Source organism: Scyliorhinus canicula, chromosome 21 (assembly GCF_902713615.1).
Source record: "Scyliorhinus canicula chromosome 21, sScyCan1.1, whole genome shotgun sequence".
In the NCBI taxonomy this organism is placed as follows: Eukaryota; Metazoa; Chordata; class Chondrichthyes; order Carcharhiniformes; family Scyliorhinidae; genus Scyliorhinus; species Scyliorhinus canicula.
The window spans coordinates 3,744,560-3,758,055 of NC_052166.1; the positions used below are offsets into that span (position 1 = coordinate 3,744,560).

Genomic DNA, 13,496 nt, shown 5'->3' on the forward strand with positions numbered 1-13,496 from the left:
GGAGTGACTGCTGAACAGTGAACAGACTGAGGGTCACGGCAGTGCCTGCATGCGACAACACTGATTGAACTGTCGGATAATCGGAACTATCGATCGTCATCAATTTAACTGCCATTGACCCAGAAACGTGGTGAGGAACTCTCGCCAGCGGCGGAGAGCACCAAGAACAACAGATTCCAACGTGGCTGCTTCCCTGAGGCTCTGGCAACACCACAGTGAGGAAAGGTTCCCACATTTCGCCACCTCGGAAAACCTCAAACTTCCACGCAGACCATGAGGCACGTCTCACGCAGACCGTGAGGCACGTCTCACTCAGACCGTGAGGCGCGTCTCACGCAGACCGTGAGGCACGGCTCACGCAGACCGTGAGGCACGTCTCACGCAGACCGTGAGGCACGGCTCACGCAGTGGTCACTGCCGACATGGAGGACAGGCGGCGGACACAGCAAGATCTCGCAAAAGGCAATGTCATAATGTCACTAGTACTGCAGATTTACATGTCCGACAGTGCGGCGCTCCCTCAGCACTGACCCTCCGACAGTGCGGCGCTCCCTCAGCACTGACCCTCCGACAGTGCGGCGCTCCCTCAGCACTGACCCTCCGACAGTGCGGCGCTCCCTCAGCACTGACCCTCCGACAGTGCGGCGCTCCCTCAGCACTGACCCTCCGACAGTGCGGCGCTCCCTCAGCACTGACCCTCCGACAGTGCGGCGCTCCCTCAGCACTGACCCTCCGACAGTGCGGCGCTCCCTCAGCACTGACCCTCCCACAGTGCGGCGCTCCCTCAGTACTGACCTCCGACAGTGCGGCGCTCCCTCAGTACTGACCCTCTGACAGTGCGGCACTCCCTCAGCACTGACCCTCCGACAGTGCAGCGCTCCCTCGGCACTGACCCTCTGACAGTGCGGCGCTCCCTCAGCACTGACCCTCCGACAGTGCGGCGCTCCCTCAGCACTGACCCTCCGACAGTGCGGGGCTCCCTCAGCCCTGACCCTCCGACAGTGCAGCACTCCCTCAGCACTGACCCTCCCACAGTGCGGCGCTCCCTCAGCACTGACCCTCCGACAGTGCAGCGCCCCCTCAGCACTGACCCTCCGACAGTGCGGCGCTCCCTCAGCACTGACCCTCCGACAGTGCGGCGCTCCCTCAGCACTGACCCTCCGACAGTGCGGCGCTCCCTCAGCACTGACCCTCCGACAGTGCGGCGCTCCCTCAGCACTGACCCTCCGACAGTGCGGCGCTCCCTCAGCACTGACCCTCCCACAGTGCGGGGCTCCCTCAGCACTGACCCTCCCACAGTGCGGGGCTCCCTCAGCACTGACCCTCCCACAGTGCGGCGCTCCCTCAGCACTGACCCTCCGACAGTGCAGCGCCCCCTCAGCACTGACCCTCCCACAGTGCGGCGCTCCCTCAGCACTGACCCTCCGACAGTGCGGCTCTCCCTCAGCACTGACCCTCCGACAGTGCGGCGCTCCCTCGGCACTGACCCTCTGACAGTGCGGCGCTCCCTCAGCACTGACCCTCCGACAGTGCGGCGCTCCCTCAGCACTGAGGCTCCGACAGTGGGGCACTCCCTCAGCATTGACCCTCCCACAGTGCAGCACTCCCTCAGCACTGACCCTCCGACACTGGGGCACTCCCTCAGCACTGACGCTCTGACAGCGTGGCACTCCCACACCACTGACCCTACAGAAGTGGGGCACTCCCTCAGCACTGAGCCTCCGACAGTGCGGCACTCCCTCAGTACTGACCCTCTGACAGTGTGGCACTCCCACACCACTGACCCTCCGACAGTGTGGAGCTCCCTCAGCATTGACCCTCCGACAGTGCGGAGCTCCCTCAGCACTGACCCTCCCACAGTGCAGCGCTCACTCAGCACTGACCCTCCGACAGTGCGGCTCTCCCTCAGCACTGACCCTCCGACAGTGCGGCGCTCCCTCAGCACTGAGCCTCCGACAGTGCGGCGCTCCCTCAGCAGTGACCCTCTGACAGTGCGGCACTCCCTCAGCATTGACCCTCCCACAGTGCAGCACTCCCTCAGCACTGACCCTCCGACACTGGGGCACTCCCTCAGCATTGTCCCTCCCACAGTGCAGCACTCCCTCAGCACTGACGCTCTGACAGCGTGGCACTCCCACACCACTGACCCTACAGAAGTGGGGCACTCCCTCAGCACTGAGCCTCCGACAGTGCGGCACTCCCTCAGTACTGACCCTCTGACAGTGTGGCACTCCCACACCACTGACCCTCCGACAGTGTGGAGCTCCCTCAGCATTGACCCTCCGACAGTGCGGAGCTCCCTCAGCACTGACCCTCCAACAGTTCAGTGCTCCCTCAGCACTAGCCCGACAGTGCGGTGATCCCTCAGTACTGACCCTCCAACAGTGGCGCGCTCCCTCAGCACTGACCCACAGTGCGGCACTCCCTCAGTACTGACCCTTTGACAGTGCAAATGGGAGGATTGTAGTGGCTGGAGGAGGTTACAGATTTAGGGAGGAATGTAGGGGACTGGGGGGGTGGTTACAAAGATAGGGAGGGTTCTGGGGGTTACAGAGAGAGGGAGGGTTGTCGGGAGATGGAGGAGGTTACAGAGATAGTGGGGGTTGGAGGGGTGGAAGGGGGTTACAGAGATAGGGAGAGTTGTAGGGGCTGGAGGAGGTTACAGAGATAGGGAGGGTTGTAGGGGCTGGAAGAGGTTACAGAGGTAGGGAGGGTTGTAGGGGCTGGAGGGGGTTACAGAGATAGGGAGGGTTGTAGGGACTGGAGGTTACAGAGATAGGGAGGGTTGTAGGGACTGGAGGGGGTTACAGAGGGTGGATTGTAGGGGCTGGAGGGGGTTAAGAGATAGGGAGGGTTGTTGGGGCTGGAGGTGGTTACAGAGTTAGGGAGGGTTGTAGGGAGATGGAGGGAGTTACAGAGATAGTGAGGGTTGTAGGGGCCAAAAGGAGTTGCAGAGATAGTGAGAGTTCTGGGGGGGGGTTACAGATATAGGGAGGGTTGTAGGGGCTGGAAGGAGTTACAGAGATAGTGAGAGTTGGAGGGGGTTACAGTGATGGGGAGGGTTGGAGGGGGTTACAGTGATAGGGAGGGTTGTAGGGTGATGGAGGGAGTTAGAGATAGTGAGGGTTGTAGGGGCTGGAAGGAGTTACAGTGACAGTGAGGGTTGGAGGGGGTTACAGTGACAGTGAGGGTTGGAGGGGGTTACAGTGACAGTGAGGGTTGGAGGGGGTTACAGTGATAGTGAGGGTTGGAGGGGGTTACAGTGACAGTGAGGGTTGGAGGGGGTTACAGTGATAGTGAGGGTTGGAGGGGGTTACAGTGATAGTGAGGGTTGGAGGGGGTTACAGTGACAGTGAGGGTTGGAGGGGGTTACAGTGATAGTGAGGGTTGGAGGGGGTTACAGTGATAGGGAGGGTTGGAGGGGGTTACAGTGATGGGGAGGGTTGGAGGGGGTTACAGTGATAGGGAGGGTTGTAGGGTGATGGAGGGAGTTAGAGATAGTGAGGGTTGTAGGGGCTGGAAGGAGTTACAGTGACAGTGAGGGTTGGAGGGGGTTACAGTGATGGGGAGGGTTGGAGGGGGTTACAGTGATAGGGAGGGTTGTAGGGTGATGGAGGGAGTTAGAGATAGTGAGGGTTGTAGGGGCTGGAAGGAGTTACAGTGACAGTGAGGGTTGGAGGGGGTTACAGTGACAGTGAGGGTTGGAGGGGGTTACAGTGACAGTGAGGGTTGGAGGGGGTTACAGTGATAGTGAGGGTTGGAGGGGGTTACAGTGACAGTGAGGGTTGGAGGGGGTTACAGTGATAGTGAGGGTTGGAGGGGGTTACAGTGATAGTGAGGGTTGGAGGGGGTTACAGTGACAGTGAGGGTTGGAGGGGGTTACAGTGATAGTGAGGGTTGGAGGGGGTTACAGTGATAGGGAGGGTTGGAGGGGGTTACAGTGATAGGGAGGGTTGGAGGGGGTTACAGTGATAGGGAGGGTTGGAGGGGGTTACAGTGATAGTGAGGGTTGGAGGGAGTTACAGTGATAGGGAGGGTTGGAGGGGGTTACAGTGACAGTGAGGGTTGGAGGGGGTTACAGTGACAGTGAGGGTTGGAGGGGGTTACAGTGATAGTGAGGGTTGGAGGGGGTTGCAGTGACAGTGAGGGTTGGAGGGGGTTACAGTGATAGTGAGGGTTGGAGGGGGTTACAGTGATAGTGAGGGTTGGAGAGGGTTACAGTGATAGGGAGGGTTGGAGGGGGTTACAGTGAGGGTTGGAGGGGGTTACAGTGACAGTGAGGGTTGGAGGGGGTTACAGTGATAGGGAGGGTTGGAGGGGGTTACAGTGAGGGTTGGAGGGGGTTACAGTGATAGTGAGGGTTGGAGGGGGTTACAGTGAGTGAGGGTTGGAGGGGGTTACAGTGATAGTGAGGGGTTGGAGGGGGTTACAGTGATAGTGAGGGTTGGAGAGGGTTACAGTGATAGGGAGGGTTGGAGGGGGTTACAGTGATAGTGAGGGTTGGAGGGGGTTACAGTGATAGGGAGGGTTGGAGGGGTTACAGTGACAGTGAGGGTTGGAGGGGGTTACAGTGATAGTGAGGGTTGGAGGGGGTTACAGTGATAGTGAGGGTTGGAGAGGGTTACAGTGATAGGGAGGGTTGGAGGGGGTTACAGTGATAGTGAGGGTTGGAGGGGGTTACAGTGATAGGGAGGGTTGGAGGGGGTTACAGTGAGGGTTGGAGGGGGTTACAGTGATAGTGAGGGTTGGAGGGGGTTACAGTGAGTGAGGGTTGGAGGGGGTTACAGTGATAGTGAGGGTTGGAGGGAGTTACAGTGATAGTGAGGGTTGGAGGGGGTTACAGTGACAGTGAGGGTTGGAGGGGGTTACAGTGATAGGGAGGGTTGGAGGGGGTTACAGTGATAGTGAGGGTTGGAGGGAGTTACAGTGATAGTGAGGGTTGGAGGGGGTTACAGTGATAGTGAGGGTTGGAGGGGGTTACAGTGACAGTGAGGGTTGGAGGGGGTTACAGTGACAGTGAGGGTTGGAGGGGGTTACAGTGACAGTGAGGGTTGGAGGGGGTTACAGTGATAGGGAGGGTTGGAGGGGGTACAGTGATAGGGAGGGTTGGAGGGGGTTACAGTGATAGGGAAGGTTGGAGGGGGTTACAGTGACAGTGAGGGTTGGAGGGGGTTACAGTGATAGGGAGGGTTGGAGGGGGTTACAGTGACAGTGAGGGTTGGAGGGGGTTACAGTGACAGTGAGGGTTGGAGGGGGTTACAGTGACAGTGAGGGTTGGAGGGGGTTACAGTGATAGTGAGGGTTGGAGGGGGTTACAGTGACAGTGAGGGTTGGAGGGGGTTACAGTGATAGTGAGGGTTGGAGGGGGTTACAGTGATAGGGAGGGTTGGAGGGGGTTACAGTGATATGGAGGGTTGGAGGGAGTTACAGTGACAGTGAGGGTTGGAGGGGGTTACAGTGACAGTGAGGGTTGGAGGGGGTTACAGTGATAGGGAGGGTTGGAGGGGGTTACAGTGACAGTGAGGGTTGGAGGGGGTTACAGTGATAGGGAGGGTTGGAGGGGGTTACAGTGATAGGGAGGGTTGGAGGGGGTTACAGTGATAGTGAGGGTTGGAGGGGGTTACAGTGAGGGTTGGAGGGGGTTACAGTGACAGTGAGGGTTGGAGGGAGTTACAGTGATAGGGAGGGTTGGAGGGGGTTACAGTGATAGTGAGGGTTGGAGGGGGTTACAGTGAGGGTTGGAGGGGGTTACAGTGATAGTGAGGGTTGGAGGGGGTTACAGTGAGGGTTGGAGGGGGTTACAGTGATAGGGAGGGTTGGAGGGCGTTACAGTGACAGTGAGGGTTGGAGGGGGTTACAGTGATAGGGAGGGTTGGAGGGGGTTACAGTGATAGTGAGGGTTGGAGGGGGTTACAGTGAGGGTTGGAGGGGGTTACAGTGACAGTGAGGGTTGGAGGGAGTTACAGTGATAGTGAGGGTTGGAGGGGGTTACAGTGAGGGTTGGAGGGGGTTACAGTGACAGTGAGGGTTGGAGGGAGTTACAGTGATAGGGAGGGTTGGAGGGGGTTACAGTGATAGTGAGGGTTGGAGGGGGTTACAGTGACAGTGAGGGTTGGAGGGGGTTACAGTGATAGGGAGGGTTGGAGGGGGTTACAGTGAGGGTTGGAGGGGGTTACAGTGATAGTGAGGGTTGGAGGGGGTTACAGTGAGTGAGGGTTGGAGGGGGTTACAGTGATAGTGAGGGTTGGAGGGGGTTACAGTGATAGTGAGGGTTGGAGAGGGTTACAGTGATAGGGAGGGTTGGAGGGGGTTACAGTGATAGTGAGGGTTGGAGGGGGTTACAGTGATAGGGAGGGTTGGAGGGGGTTACAGTGACAGTGAGGGTTGGAGGGGGGTTACAGTGACAGTGAGGGTTGGAGGGGGTTACAGTGATAGGGAGGGTTGGAGGGGGTTACAGTGAGGGTTGGAGGGGGTTACAGTGATAGTGAGGGTTGGAGGGGGTTACAGTGAGTGAGGGTTGGAGGGGGTTACAGTGATAGTGAGGGTTGGAGGGGGTTACAGTGACAGTGAGGGTTGGAGTGGGTTACAGTGATAGTGAGGGTTGGAGGGGGTTACAGTGATAGTGAGGGTTGGAGGGGGTTACAGTGACAGTGAGGGTTGGAGGGGGTTACAGTGACAGTGAGGGTTGGAGGGGGTTACAGTGACAGTGAGGGTTGGAGGGGGTTACAGTGATAGGGAGGGTTGGAGGGGGTACAGTGATAGGGAGGGTTGGAGGGGGGTTACAGTGACAGTGAGGGTTGGAGGGGGTTACAGTGATAGTGAGGGTTGGAGGGGGTTACAGTGACAGTGAGGGTTGGAGGGGGTTACAGTGATAGTGAGGGTTGGAGGGGGTTACAGTGACAGTGAGGGTTGGAGGGGGGTTACAGTGATAGTGAGGGTTGGAGGGGGTTACAGTGATAGGGAGGGTTGGAGGGGGTTACAGTGACAGTGAGGGTTGGAGGGGGTTACAGTGACAGTGAGGGTTGGAGGGAGTTACAGTGACAGTGAGGGTTGGAGGGGGTTACAGTGACAGTGAGGGTTGGAGGGGGTTACAGTGATAGGGAGGGTTGGAGGGGGTTACAGTGACAGTGAGGGTTGGAGGGGGTTACAGTGATAGGGAGGGTTGGAGGGGGTTACAGTGATAGGGAGGGTTGGAGGGGGTTACAGTGATAGTGAGGGTTGGAGGGGGTTACAGTGAGGGTTGGAGGGGGTTACAGTGACAGTGAGGGTTGGAGGGAGTTACAGTGATAGTGAGGGTTGGAGGGGGTTACAGTGAGGGTTGGAGGGGGTTACAGTGATAGTGAGGGTTGGAGGGGGTTACAGTGAGGGTTGGAGGGGGTTACAGTGATAGGGAGGGTTGGAGGGGGTTACAGTGACAGTGAGGGTTGGAGGGGGTTACAGTGATAGGGAGGGTTGGAGGGGATTACAGTGATAGTGAGGGTTGGAGGGGGTTACAGTGAGGGTTGGAGGGGGTTACAGTGACAGTGAGCGTTGGAGGGAGTTACAGTGATAGTGAGGGTTGGAGGGGGTTACAGTGAGGGTTGGAGGGGGTTACAGTGACAGTGAGGGTTGGAGGGAGTTACAGTGATAGGGAGGGTTGGAGGGGGTTACAGTGATAGTGAGGGTTGGAGGGGGTTACAGTGATAGGGAGGGTTGGAGGGGGTTACAGTGACAGTGAGGGTTGGAGGGGGTTACAGTGATAGGGAGGGTTGGAGGGGGTTACAGTGATAGTGAGGGTTGGAGGGGGTTACAGTGATAGGGAGGGTTGGAGGGGGTTACAGTGATAGGGAGGGTTGGAGGGGGTTACAGTGATAGGGAGGGTTGGAGGGGGTTACAGTGATAGGGAGGGTTGGAGAGGGTTACAGTGATAGTGAGGGTTGGAGGGGGTTACAGTGATAGTGAGGGTTGGAGGGGGTTACAGTGACAGTGAGGGTTGGAGGGGGTTACAGTGACAGTGAGGGTTGGAGGGGGTTACAGTGATAGTGAGGGTTGGAGGGGGTTACAGTGACAGTGAGGGTTGGAGGGGGTTACAGTGATAGTGAGGGTTGGAGGGGGTTACAGTGACAGTGAGGGTTGGAGGGGGTTACAGTGATAGTGAGGGTTGGAGGGGGTTACAGTGATAGTGAGGGTTGGAGGGGGTTTCAGTGATAGTGAGGGTTGGAGGGGGTTACAGTGATAGTGAGGGTTGGAGAGGGTTACAGTGATAGGGAGGGTTGGAGGGGGTTACAGTGACAGTGAGGGTTGGAGGGGGTTACAGTGATAGTGAGGGTTGGAGGGGGTTACAGTGATAGTGAGGGTTGGAGGGGGTTACAGTGATAGTGAGGGTTGGAGGGGGTTACAGTGATAGTGAGGGTTGGAGGGGGTTACAGTGATAGGGAGGGTTGGAGGGGGTTACAGTGATAGGGAGGGTTGGAGGGGGTTACAGTGATAGTGAGGGTTGGAGGGGGTTACAGTGACAGTGAGGGTTGGAGGGGGTTACAGTGATAGTGAGGGTTGGAGGGGGTTACAGTGATAGTGAGGGTTGGAGGGAGTTACAGTGATAGTGAGGGTTGGAGGGGGTTACAGTGACAGTGAGGGTTGGAGGGGGTTACAGTGATAGGGAGGGTTGGAGGGGGTTACAGTGATAGTGAGGGTTGGAGGGGGTTACAGTGATAGGGAGGGTTGGAGGGGGTTACAGTGATAGGGAGGGTTGGAGGGGGTTACAGTGATAGGGAGGGTTGGAGGGGGTTACAGTGATAGGGAGGGTTGGAGGGGGTTACAGTGACAGTGAGGGTTGGAGGGGGTTACAGTGACAGTGAGGGTTGGAGGGGGTTACAGTGATAGTGAGGGTTGGAGGGGGTTACAGTGATAGTGAGGGTTGGAGGGCGTTACAGTGATAGTGAGGGTTGGAGAGGGTTACAGTGATAGGGAGGGTTGGAGGGGGTTACAGTGACAGTGAGGGTTGGAGGGGGTTACAGTGATAGTGAGGGTTGGAGGGGGTTACAGTGATAGGGAGGGTTGGAGGGGGTTACAGTGATAGTGAGGGTTGGAGGGGGTTACAGTGATAGTGAGGGTTGGAGGGGGTTACAGTGACAGTGAGGGTTGGAGGGGGTTACAGTGATAGGGAGGGTTGGAGGGGGTTACAGTGATAGGGAGGGTTGGAGGGGGTTACAGTGACAGTGAGGGTTGGAGGGGGTTACAGTGATAGTGAGGGTTGGAGGGGGTTACAGTGACAGTGAGGGTTGGAGGGAGTTACAGTGACAGTGAGGGTTGGAGGGGGTTACAGTGATAGGGAGGGTTGGAGGGGGTTACAGTGACAGTGAGGGTTGGAGGGGGTTACAGTGACAGTGAGGGTTGGAGGGGGTTACAGTGATAGGGAGGGTTGGAGGGGGTTACAGTGACAGTGAGGGTTGGAGGGGGTTACAGTGACAGTGAGGGTTGGAGGGGGTTACAGTGATAGTGAGGGTTGGAGGGGGTTACAGTGATAGGGAGGGTTGGAGGGGGTTACAGTGACAGTGAGGGTTGGAGGGGGTTACAGTGATAGTGAGGGTTGGAGGGGGTTACAGTGACAGGGAGGGTTGGAGGGGGTTACAGTGACAGTGAGGGTTGGAGGGGGTTACAGTGATAGTGAGGGTTGGAGGGGGTTACAGTGACAGTGAGGGTTGGAGGGGGTTACAGTGAGGGTTGGAGGGGGTTACAGTGAGGGTTGGAGGGGGTTATAGACTGGGCGGTGCACACAGCAGTATTGGAAAGAATGATGAGGAATGTAAAACGGAGGCGTTACTGTCCTGGCTTCAGCTGACGATGAGGCGAGTGGCTGCGAGTGGATAGACTGATTGATTGATATTTATTGTCACGTACCAAAGTACAGTGAAAGTATTTTTTTTGCGACCAAGGGAACGTACACAGTATGTACATAGTAAACAAAACAATAATCGACACAGTACATTGACAAATGCTACATCAATAAATAGCGATTGGTTACAGTGCGCATCAAGGGTGAAACAAGAGTAGCATAAAGGCTCGGGCACAGGAGAGCAGCGAGACGGTACAGCAAACACCAGCCAGCCCTTTGCTTACCTGTGACGTGCTCAACTGCAACGCTCGCTGGCTACTCGAGTTCACCCCGGACTGCCGTCCTCGTGGCATGGTGGCAGGAGGAACAGAAGCACTCCGAGTGGAGGGAGAGAGGCTGCAGGACGAAAGGCTCGGGTCATAAAAAGGAACAAGAAAAATCGATGTTTCACAACCAACTTCTCTCAACCTCGTGCATTTCTATACCCCCCCCCCCCCCCCCCCCCCCCCCCCCCCGCCCAGGAATCTGCGTCCTCACCCTCTCTGTGCGGGTTCATCTGTCCCTCCCTGCCGTGCATTTACCCTCTCTCTTCCCCGCCCCTACCCCTTCTCCCCCCCAGCTATTCACCATCTCTTCCCCTGGCTATCCACCCTCACTCTTCATGTATTCATTCACAGCAACACCCTGGGTTATTTAATACCATCCGTGCTGTGTGCTGTGTGTGTGTGTGTGTATGTGTGGGGGGGGGGGGGGGGTTCTGGAGTCACAAGGATGCAGATTTCCTCCCCATCTGGTTTCTTATGACAACAGTTTCCTGGTCAATTTTTAAAAATTAAATTTAAATTCCGTTGCAGTGATTTGCATCACTGTAGATACACAAGGGGTTAATGTAGATACACTACAACTAAATAAACACTAGAGGGAGCACCAGGGACATCATGACACACAGACATTCAACCAATAGGTCAGTAAGATAGGACACGACCAATGGGCATTCACGATACACACAGAGGTGACACTACCACAAGGGGGCATTGCACAACCCATATACAAGGACAGGGCACACATGCTGTGTCTCTTTCCACAGGCGACACCTAGAGAGTAGGACAGGGGCAGATCAGAAGCATCACACCCACCACGTGGCTTAGAGCAGACTGGTTAGTTAGACTGAGTTACTATAGTGAGATTAACAGGAGAGTCGAACTCAAGGGGGAGAATTGTTAACTGTTCAATTAATGTGTTAAACCTATCTCCAAGTCTGAACCTTCCTTTGTCACAGTATGCATCAAGGAAGCAGCTTATGCTACATGAAGAAGCAGAACACAACACCCGTGGTGGGACTCAAACCTGGAACATTATTTCCCTGGCTCTCTGCATGACTCGAGTGACAATCCCATGGCATCACCACCTCCGATCCGTTCCATAATTCAGTGTTTTTCAAACCTCGACCCTCGAGAACTGGCACACAGGTGGGCCGAATGGCCTGTCCGTGTGCTGTAAAACGCTGTGGGCCGGGACTGGTCGCTGGCGGCGGGATTCTCGGCTCCCGCCAAAAGCTCGCACCCACCCCACCTTCACCCCCGGGGTGGGGGCGTCTCCGGGGCACAGGATGGCTTCGATGGGAATTTCTGCTGACTCGCTGCAGGAGCAGAGAATCACCCGGCCAAAGGCGAGCCGCTAACCTCCACGTGGTTGGAGGGAGGTCGGAGAATTCTGGCCCAACCTCGCGGGGGGGGGGGGGGGGGGGGGGGGGAGAGACGGGGGGAGGCGAGAGAAAGGCAGTTCCCGTACAGTTGGGAGGATTTTCCTCGGGGAGCTGCTGTGAAAGGGGCCGAGGGGAGGGGTACACTCTCAGACCGGGCGGTTGGCTTCCCAAAAGCTGCTTCTGAATGAGAGGACGGAGAGAGAGGCAGGGAGAGTGTGGGTGCGATGCAGGGGTCGAGAAGCATTGGAGGAGGTCTCTGCTAGCTTCTCTGCAGAAATGGGGACTGAGTCTCACTGGTGTCTGTCACGCCACCGGCCCGTTCTGCTTTTGACACCAGGGCCACACAATCTCACGTATTCCCTGCCACAGAAACATTTTTCGTGGCACCCTTTCTGCAAGTCATCCTGCTGATCCTACCCTGAAGTTCGGACGCCGACGGTATTTCCAGGGTGCACCCCCGACAAAACCACCGCCCAAACGCGGATCGCAAACATCAAACCTCTCGATTAGATTCCAGTCTGTAACTGACTCCCGGGTATCTGTTATTCTATATATAAACCACCCTGAACCCCTCGATTAGATTCCAGTCTGTAACTCACTCCCGGGTATCTGTTATTCTATATATAAACCACCCCGAACCCCTCGATTAGATTCCAGTCTGTAACTCACTCCCGGGTATCTGTTATTCTATATATAAACCATCCCGAATCCCTCGATTAGATTCCAGTCTGTAACTCACTCCGGGTATCTGTTATTCTATATATAAACCATCCCGAACCCCTCGATTAGATTCCAGTCTGTAACTCACTCCCGGGTATCTGTTATTCTATATATAAACCACCCCGAACCCCTCGATTAGATTCCAGTCTGTAACACACTCCCGGGTATCTGTTATTCTATATATAAACCACCCCAAACCCCTCGATTAGATTCCAGTCTGTAACTCACTCCCGGGTATCTGTTATTCTATATATAAACCATCTCGAACCCCTCGATTAGATTCCAGTCTGTAACTCACTCCCGGGTATCTGTTATTCTATATATAAACCATCTCGAACCCCTCGATTAGATTCCAGTCTGTAACTCACTCCCGGGTATCTGTTATTCTATATATAAACCACCCCGAACCCCTCGGTTAGGGCTATCGCAGTGATCCGGTTGCCCGCGGTGATCCGGTTGCCCGCGGTGATCCGGTTGCCCGCGGTGATCCGGTTGCCCGCGGTGATCCGGTTGCCCGCGGTGATCCGGTTGCCCGCGGTGATCTGGTTGCCCGCGGTGATCCGGTTGCCCGCGGTGATCCGGTTGTCCGCGGTGATCCGGTATTCCCGATCCGGGTTTTGGCAGTCTCCGCTGTCCAGACAGGCTCAGCTTGGCCGATTTCCCTCCCTCAGCGACACCAGTCACCCGGCTGGGTTTTGTTGCTGTAGTTTGGGAGGGGTTTGCAGCCCGGTGTCTATCTCTCTCTCTCTCACCGAGTCTCCGACCTTCTCTGTCCCGCCGCCGCCGTCCGCTCTCCCGCCCCTGCGTCCTTCCCCTAGAGACGGGGCAGCCCCGTTGGTCCTCCGAGGCGCCCGACCGCCATCTTGGTCCAGGAGGCCCGCCGCTGCTGCCGCCTTCCGGTACGGCGCGCGGGGCCGCCATCTTTGTAAAGTTGAGCTCCTCCTAGTAGGTGGCACCCGCCGCCATCTTTGTCAAGGTGTCGTCCGTCGGCTGCCTGTGTGAGACCGTGCGGCCGGTCCCATCTTTGTAAAGGTGACCTGCTCCTCGGCGAAGCTTGATCGCCGACGCCATCTTGGGTTCCCAACCCGTCACCCGGCTTCCGTGCGCCCGTCGCCATCTTTGTTCCTCCTGCCGCGACCGGACGCCATCTTGCTCGAGCTGATTGCGGTCACCATCTTCGTAAAGGAGACCCACCGTCACTGTAATAGGACAACGTGCACCCGCAGCCATCTTTGTAAAGGCCTTTCCCCCTACTCG

General features: G+C 56.8%; 1 protein-coding gene across 2 annotated transcripts in view; it reads right to left on the reverse strand.

Moving 5' to 3' along the window:
- The window catches only part of ndnl2 (necdin-like 2), a 41,887-nt gene extending 28,754 nt beyond the window's left edge, over positions 1–13,133 (reverse strand). Inside the window, exons 1-2 of one of the 2 annotated variants that reach the window (XM_038782259.1) lie at positions 12,992–13,133; positions 10,099–10,210 (exon numbers count right to left, since the gene is read on the reverse strand). In XM_038782259.1, the coding sequence (XP_038638187.1) occupies positions 10,099–10,167 (69 nt within the window). In that variant the 5' untranslated portion in view covers positions 10,168–10,210; positions 12,992–13,133. Of the gene's footprint in view, positions 1–10,098; positions 10,211–12,607 lie in introns of both variants that reach the window. The other variant, XM_038782258.1, reaches the window with a different exon arrangement.
- Positions 13,134–13,496: the final 363 nt, after the last annotated feature.